Here is a 9,392-nt window from a genome sequence, read left to right as displayed (position 1 = left end):
CAGTGGCCAGCATACTAAAAATACCATAATGGTTAATTTGTATTATAATTTTTATATACATATATATATATATATATGCATAATTAGGATAAAATCATTATTTAATGAATTTATCAGTGGCCAGCATACTAAAAATACCATAATGGTTAATTTGTATTATAATTTTTATATACATATATATATATTCATATATATATACACACACACACACATATATATATGTATGTATGTATATATGGATATATGTATATATATATGTATGTATGCTTTGGGTTTATGGAGCTGAAGTCTAAATGAAATGTCTTAAATCATGTAAATCATTTATATCTGCTTAATTTTTTTTCCTTTATTGCCTTTGCAGAACAGCTCAGGGTTGTTAACCCTTGATATTCCTTGTGTATCATCTAAAGATGAAGGGCAATATGTGTGTGAAGCAACAAACAGCCATGGTACTGTTAGTTGCAGTTCTACAATTAGTCTACAAGGTAAGTGCTTAGAAATGTAAATCTCTTTTTGTCTTTTCACTTTGTAAGTCTGATATGAGAAGAAGCAAGAAGTAAAGTAGTGTGCCAATAATTTTTTGAGATGTTCTTATTTTTACAAACTGCTTCACAGTAATATTTACTAAGAATTTTGTGTATATAAGTTTTATGATTTATATTCGTTGCTACATGTATACACACTTCTCAAACAAGAAGTGCATTCTTCATCTTAGATATTAACCTATATAATGAAGTGGTTATTGATCACTTGATCAAAAGAGCTGTTAATGTCTCACCTAACTGACTACAGAAGCTAATTAGCAAAATCCTGATGAATATTTGCAATTGCTGAGGACTTACTGTAAGAATCAAGTACTTGATACAGTAATGTGCCTGTTATGTAACAATTCAGTTTGGAACACTTGGTCTGGTTCATATATTAAACAATGTTTTTTGAAGTACTGAAGGTCTATGTAAATCATCTCCTGGCTTCTGCCTAAAAACTTTAAACTCATACTCCATACTTTCTTCAGATATATCAAAAGTTTCAATGAGAGGAGACTATCTAATTTTACTCAATTATATATAACTTTTTTATTTCAATTTTTATACTAGTAAATCTTACTGTATATCAGCCTGTACACACATCAGCTCTTTCTTCTACAATCTGATATTCTTCTCCTTTTTGTCTCTTCACTTTGTAGCATAGAGAGTGTGTGTGCCACTTGGGACAGCCCTTGAGTTTTCCCCTTCCCTTTCTATCCCCAAGCACCCAAATCTTTACAAGCTTATACATCATACTCAAAAGTGCTGTGCCTATAAAAGCTTGTCTAGGGTGGAGCTGGCACTCCATCCTCCAGCTATGCTACTACCTTCACTTTCTATTTAAAGACTTCCTTCATAACCATTTCTCATTCTTCTCCCATATAGAGTCCTTTCTGAAATACTAATTCATTCTTGCTTCTAGCTCACTTTTCATAATTTTTGTGCATTCTATAGAATTTTTAATTTTAGAAAAGACAACCAAGCATAAACTTGTGCTTCAGTCCTCAGTGTTTCCTACTTTAGATTTTTAAGGTCATATTTTTTAGTAACTTGGATCTTTTGGTGATCTCAACAAAGAATTCAAAAGTCAACTCAAAAGAATTTCAAAAGTTAGACAAAATACTCAATTAGGTTTTTGTCCAAAATAAATTGTAAGATAAATATTGAATTTAGCATTAAGAACATCCTATTTTAAATTACTGTTTCTCTTTTTTAGGATCGAATAGAAATCTGTCTAAAATAGCAGACTATGAGACTCCAGTCTTCCTTGATACCCCATTATGTTGTACTGCTGTTTGCGGTGAAGATGCTATGTTCAATTGTGTTGCCACTGGTCATCCAAGCCCTTCATTTAAATGGTAAGTTTATATATATACACTCAAATATATCTGTGTGTATATATATGTATACACACACACACACACACACACACACACACACACACACACACACACATGCTTTCTGAAATAAGCAGAAACTTCATTTCAATGGCTCTGAGGAAACTACAGGATGCTGCACTAGCTCACATCTTTGAGTGCACTCCTTCTTATAGCAGAAACAGCTGTAAACCAATGACAGCTGTTGCGTAACTCCTGTTCTTTTGTCATTCATTAATTGATATTACACTCTATACTTGCTTAACACTTTACTCTAAAGTATAAGTATACTGAGTTCTAACAACTGATTATTAGTATCGCTATGCCTTAGTGAAAATATTATATATATATATAAATGTGTGTATGCGTGTGCATGTGTATGTGTGTATGCATACTTTGATACTAATTTCTAACTTAGGCATAAGAACAGAAATTTGGAAAGAGTTTAGTTAACTCAATCAACTCCAGTGCTTCTCTTGATAGTCTATTTTCTCAACAGGCAAAGTTGAACTCAAAACATTAAGGAGCCAGAACAAATAATACAAGTAATTTTTCTCTGATGTTGTAATGATTCTACCAAACTTCAGCACTAATATATATTTTAATAATGTATTTTAATTCAGGTATAAAGCCTGAAATTAAGTAGGAGGTAACTTGGTTGATCAAACTGACCCTAGTTTAATTTGGTGCTTTTATTTCATTGACCCCAGAGGGATGAACGGCAAACTCGATCATAGCAGGATTTGAACTCATAATGTAAAGAGCTGAAACAAATACTGCAGATTGTTTTGTTTGACATTCTGTGAATTCTATCAATAAACCACCCTAATATATATTTTAATAATGTAACAGTTTGAAACTTCATCAAATCATAAGTACGCAGCTTTCCTGCCTATTTACCGTCCAGAAATCTATACTAATCTAATTTGAACTCCTATCATGATCACTCAGGTGAGATAGAACAGCAAATTAAAGATGAACAAATATTCCTTTCGACTCTAGGCACAAGGCCTATTTTAGGGAGGGGGCCAGTCGATTAGATTGATGCCAGTACATAACTGGCACATAATTTATCGACCCCGAAAGGATAAAAGGCAAAGTTGACCTTGGGGGAATTTGAACTCAGAACATAAAGACAAAATACTGCTAAGCATTTTGGCCTGTGTGCTAATGTTTCTGCCAGCTCACCACCTTAAGATGAACAAATATTAGCTCCTCTGTCTGAGACTTATAAGGAAACCAACTGGTGCTGTTTTGCAGTTAGGTCTTTTGTCTTAAAAGGTTTTACTAGAGTTTAAGGATTATTGATGGCTGAGTTAATAAGGTGTTGAAGTAGTATTCAAGTGGTTGACAGTGTGTACATCTTGTCATCTTTGCAATGTGTTAGCTATAGTCAGGGCACTCAACTCTTGATTGTCCAGTTCACTTAGCAAGCAAGACTTTATGTAATTTTATAGCTGAATTCATCACTTTCCATGCTTGGGTACCACTAAGTTGATTTTCCATATATCAGTAGTTCTCAAACTGACAAATATCAGCTCACTATCATAATCACCAAATACTGCCACTACTAACAACACCACCTTCAAAACAGTAAGGAGTTTTTCCCTTCCGCCCTATACTAATGAGAAATCAAAATAGTGTTTGCATCCATATAATAATTTTTAGGCCTTGTGCCTATAAAAGAAAGGGTTAGGGTGGTGGACGACTATTTAAAGTTTGAAACAATATTAATTTTATTCAATTTGTCTATCTTGTTTTTCAATCTTCCCTACACCATCTTTAAGAGAAACATTGGATGAGAGTATTAAGGGCTCTTGGGCATAACTGTTTACTGGACCTCTTTGAATGTGTGTTTTAGTAGAATTAACATGTAGAGTGTGGGTCCTTCAGAGCTCCAGGCCCTCAGGCAGTGCTCGATTGACTGACAGCTCAGTCCACTCCTGTTGCAATTGTGGCTTTGATTCCTAAATTGGCCAGTGCATTGTGTTCTTGAGCAAAACTCTTCATTTTATGAGACTCCAGTCCACTCAACTGTCAGTGAGTAATCCTGCAATGGACTGACATCCTCTTCAATGGGTAAGCTGAGATCTCAGTCACTTATATGCCTTAGAAACTGGGTAACTGACCCTATGAGTGCTATGAGGATTTGAGACAGTAACGTCCAGGGTGGTTGTTATTGTTATTGATGATGATGACGATAATAAAATACTGAATGGCATTGCTGGCTTCATTCATAAATAATTGACATAAGATGCATGTAGAGACCAAGCAGTCAGCCTAACACTCTATTGATAAGAATCCATTTAATAATCTCCAACAATGTTAATGTAAGTATTGATAATCTCTTTCAAGTTTATTATTAAAAACAAACATGCAAAGCTTACTTAATTGATTTTCTTTTCAGGAGCAAAGATGGAATTAATGTCGAAGATAACAGACGCTGCCAAGTTTTTGTAGATAATCATGGTGGTTGCAGACTGATCATACATAAGGTAGAAGAAAATGATTCAGGTCTTTATTCATGTACAGCCCACAATAGTGCTGGACGGACAACATGTTCAACACGCTTGCGTATAGTCGGTAAGCCTCATATTCTTATTCCTATTCTAAATCTATTTTTAACTCTTGATATTTAAGTTTTCAAACAACAAATTTGATTGTCACCATTCTCCTTCTTAGTACATTATTTATTTCCAGACCACTTAACCAGATATTTTAAAATTTACAATAAAATATTTTGATTTTAGATACTTCTAAATTAGTTTATATTCTGTTATTTATTTAAGGTTTCGGTGACACACATAGTCGTCAAACTTCTCAAGAGAGGTCATATAGTCTTCAGAAGTATGAAAAAGCTCCTGACCTTGATGTAGCTGACCGTATGCTAACACCAGGACAACCACCTTATTTTACAATGATGCTCGCTAAAAAAATTGAGTTAAATGAAGGTGAAAAACTCCGTCTTGATTGTTCAATTGAAGGCTTCCCTTCTCCTGTCAGTAAGTATTCTTTTTTAAACTTATCTATTTTGCATATGCTTTAAAAATATGTTAAGAACAAACACTTGCTCATGCACGCACACACACACACACACACAAGAATGTGCACGCACCCAAATGTATTCAAATCATGTATCATACTTAGACATGCAATAAAATCATTCAGGGTTCAAAACCCAAGTCAGTGAGAGTATGTGATCAAAAAGTAGACTGTTATGAATTTGAGCCTCTCTCTCTAATTCAAGCCTTACCTGAAATGTTTCTGGGGTTAATCCTGAAGTCTTGAAATCTAACTTTCTCACAGAAACATATTTGTTTTTTTCATAATAAAGGACACAAGAACCCAAAAGTTTAAGAACATATCTTATTCCCTATATTTGTGATTCTGTCATTTTCATAATTTTATAAATGCAGCCTCAACATGAACAAAAAGTAATGCTGGGTTCCATTAACAGCTGCTAAATATCAGAAGCTAATCACTCTCTTCCTTCCATATCATGTCCTTCACTATATCTAATATTCAAGCATTATGTTTAACAAAAGCAGTTATATGGAAGATATCAGTTAATTCAGCACTAAATTGCTATGAACTGTACTGCTTTCAAGACAATTATTCTTATGATAAGAATGCTGAAGTTAGCATTTGTGCCTGCATTATTCTTAGATGTCAGTATGCTATTAGATACCTGTATCAGAATCCTTTTTGGTTCATTGTAAAGTGTTGCAGCTCTTATATTAGTTTGAAAGGAACCTTATCTAAGAAAAAAAAAAAGAAAAAAACGCTAACAAAGAAACTAATGTGTATGAAAAACATCTGGAAATACTGACTTTCATCTCTAACATGAAAAAGCTCTTGGAATTAATAGAGCACTGCCCTGCTTTGGATACCTTTTTTTAATCCTTATCCACTTCTAGCCATGTTCTACAGCTCCTCTTTTTAAACCTTTTAGTTACCACATATCTGTTGAAATACACTGCCTTTGTTACAACTAATTTTGAAAATAATGAAGAATTTAGTAAAATAATTTCTTCCTTATCAGCTGATGTTTAGAACTTAACATGAAATTTTGAAGGAAAATTTGACTTAGATAATTTTAAAACAGGGAATTTGTATCATGAAACTAAGGGCAATCTTAGGCAGACTGGTATCAAAAGGGTTAAATACTGTACATGAGTCATTTTTATTTATTTATTTATTTTTGATATTTTTAATTATAGAGAAATCTGCATAAAATAATTTCAAAATCTTGATTGAGAAGAGAAAATAATCACGCACTTCATTATATTCTATTTTCTCATTACTTCAAGAAGTGACAGTTGATGGATCCTCATTGTTAAGACAAAGTAATGAAGTCCTTAATGTAAAATAATTTGTTCATTAGTCGATATTAGATATTATAAGCATGAATTTAATAATTAATTATTAGAGCCAGAAGCAGTATTAATACCAAAAAGTAATCTTTAATGCAACTTAGCATGGACGTCTTGTTAGAACATTGAATGCTGCATTATTATCCTTAAGAGATACTCTCATATAGGCATTTAATCATAAAAGCACACACATATAGTGAAGCAGATGAGAATCATCTGTCACAGGTATTGCAACTTGCTCATCACTAACTTAATATAGAAAAGAGACATACTATGGGCCTACAGTTACATTATTGTTTCAGTATCAAAGTGATGTTTATTAATGTCTAATATAATTTTTATTAAAATCTTAGCACTTTGTTCATAGCATGTTTATTTGTTATTTCATAAATATTTAGCAAAAAGAAAAAGTAAGAACAATGCAGAGTTGTTTCATGGAATTAAATTCAAAATGTTGATATTTTCATGTGAGCAGGTTCCACAGAACTATAAACTTTTGTTTATTATCTTCAAGAATGTTTCTTAGGCGCAGGCATAGCTATGTGGTTAAGAAGTTTGTTTAGCAACTACATTGCTTGGGTTCAGTTCCAATGCACAGTACCTTGGACAAGGGTCATCTACTATACACTTGAACTGACCAATGCCTTGTGAAGGAATGTTGTAGATGGAAACTGAATGGAAGCTTGTCATATGCATGTGTGTGTGTGTGTGTGTGTGTGTGTGTGTGTGTGTGTGTGTGTGTCCATACCACTTGAAATCTGGTGTTGCTTTGTTTACATCTCCGTAGGTTAGTGTTAGTGGCTTGGCAAAAGAGACTGAAGGAATAAGTTACAGGCTTAAAAAGGATAAGTAATAGGGTTGATTTGTTTGACTAAACCCTTCAAATATGTGCCCCAGCATGGCCACAGTCCATAATTAAAACAAGTAATAGCATAAAAGTATATGAATCAGAATAAATAAAATGCTGGGTTTAATCTCATCAATCATTTATTTCTTGCTTTCTTACATTTAAAGTTCAAGTCTTTTCAAGTTGGTTTTTGATTTTCATTTCTCAGTAGTCAATATATTAGACATTTGTATTCCACCAAGGTCGACTTTGCCTTTCATCCTTTTGGGGTCAATTAAATAAGTATCAGCTAGGCACTGGGGTTGATATAATCGACTGAATCCCTTTGTCTGTCCTTGTTTATCCCCTCTATGTTTAGCTCTCTGTGGGCAATAAAGAAATAAATGTATTAGACATTTGTCAAATTGCAAGATAAACTCTTTAAATTTACCACATCCTTTAAAAAAATCAATGTTTGAATTCAAGAAAAATAAACATAAATGCCAACATGGTTGTGGGTTAAGAAGCTCAGTTTGAAACCATGTAGTTTCAAGTTCAGTCCCACTGTGGGATACCGTGTGCAAGTGTTTTCTGTTATAGTCTCTAGCCGACCATTGCCTTGTGAGTAAATCCAGTAGATAGAAACTCTGAGGAAGTTTGATGTGTGTGTGTTTGTATGTTGCCCCCTTCCCACCAATACTTGGTTTGTTTACATTCTCATAATTTAGTGGTTCAGCAAAAATGACCAACACAATAAGTACCCAACACAAAAAAATAAGTACCAGGGTTAATTTGTCCAATCAAACCCTTCAAGGAGGTGCACCAAACATAACCAGAATCAAACGACTGAAACAAGAAAAAGCTAAAAGCAGATAAAATATATTTTTGCAGTCTTTGTGTAAATTTATGCTTCATTTATTTCAAACTTTACAGTTACCTGGCAGAAAGGTGTTCGGCAGCTTACATATGATGTTCGCCACCGAATTATAGCTTATGGAACCTTGCAGACCCTTGAAATCCCATCTGTAATGATCACAGATCGTGGTGAATATATTGTTCGAGCTGCTAATGTATTTGGCATCATAGAAACTTCCTGTTCGGTTACAGTCAACAAGAAGAGCAAGAAAGGATATGATAGGTAATTTATTGAATTTTTATTAATTCCAAACATTGGTATCACTTTAACTCTAATAGAAGATTTACTTCACTATTTCTAAGAACCTATGCCTCTGTAAGCAATGCTCTGCACTATGAACTCAGCCAGAATCTCATGAGAACATGATTTTCCTTCTCTGATCTATAGAAAAAAATGTGTTATTTCATACTATTATGGTTCTTTATTATATAAAATACATGATTTTGGTATCAGTCATGGTTCATCTGAAACAGTTGTAAAGATAAGACTATTTCATTATTCCTTTTCATTTGTATTCCATGTCAATACATTCATTGTGTTCACTTGTGTTCATCTGCCATTCTTACTTCAATATGTAAATACATGTAAATCAGGAGGAGTAAGAGGAAGAGGAGGAGCAGGAGGAAGAGGAGAAGGAGTAGGATGATCATGATGATGATGAAGAGGAGGAGGAGGAGGAGGAGGAGGAGATATTTTTTTGTGCAATCTGAGGACATGTACCAAGAGTGATAAAAATCAGACATCCAGTCAACATGATGGTGTTTGGAGTGATCACTAATTATGGTGACGTTATGCCTCCATTCATCTTCCCACACTGCCTCAGATTCAACACAGAGGCCTACATCAACTGCCTGGAGGAGGTAGTGTTGCCCAGGGTGAAGAGGGTGGCTGCTGGAAGACCTTATCCTTAGCAACAGGACTCTGCACCATGCCACACAAGCAGGAGAACCCAGTCATAGCTGTCAGACAATTTCTGTGATCACATTACCCATAACATCTGGCCACCTAACTCCCCAGACTGCAATCCCCTTGATTATTATGTGTACAGTACAGATGAGTGAGAGACCAACAAAACTTCTTATGACACCAAAGATGAACTGAAGGCAAAGATTATAGCAGCATTCACCAACTTAAACAAGGAGACCGACCAGGAAAATTGCAGGCGATTCCAAAGTCGTTTGGAGGATGTATTTGAAGCCAATAGCGATTTTATTGAATGAATTTACTCTTTAGTATTTTAAGATATTCTTATGTAATTTCGGTAAATATATCTGCTAAAATGAGATGTCAATGTTATTTTCATTTTTGTGTAATTTAGATGACAGTTTATTCACTGCACCCTGTATATATATATATATATATATATATATATAT

The 9,392-nt window shown here is 34.0% G+C and overlaps 1 protein-coding gene across 1 annotated transcript in view; it reads left to right on the top strand.

The window, feature by feature from the left end:
* The window catches only part of LOC106877301 (titin), a gene marked incomplete at its 3' end in the record, with an annotated part of 606,785 nt that overhangs the window by 511,410 nt on the left and 85,983 nt on the right, over positions 1-9,392 (top strand). Inside the window, exons 299-304 of the mRNA XM_052965881.1 lie at positions 362-485; positions 1,744-1,885; positions 4,311-4,486; positions 4,693-4,905; positions 8,036-8,240; positions 8,406-8,602. Coding sequence (XP_052821841.1) covers positions 362-485; positions 1,744-1,885; positions 4,311-4,486; positions 4,693-4,905; positions 8,036-8,240; positions 8,406-8,602 — 1,057 coding nt within the window. The remainder of the gene's footprint in view (positions 1-361; positions 486-1,743; positions 1,886-4,310; positions 4,487-4,692; positions 4,906-8,035; positions 8,241-8,405; positions 8,603-9,392) is intronic.

Source organism: Octopus bimaculoides, chromosome 2 (genome assembly GCF_001194135.2).
Source record: "Octopus bimaculoides isolate UCB-OBI-ISO-001 chromosome 2, ASM119413v2, whole genome shotgun sequence".
Taxonomy (NCBI): Eukaryota; Metazoa; Mollusca; class Cephalopoda; order Octopoda; family Octopodidae; genus Octopus; species Octopus bimaculoides.
Note: the sequence above shows the minus strand (reverse complement) of the source record. Positions and strands in the feature narration are given on the sequence as shown.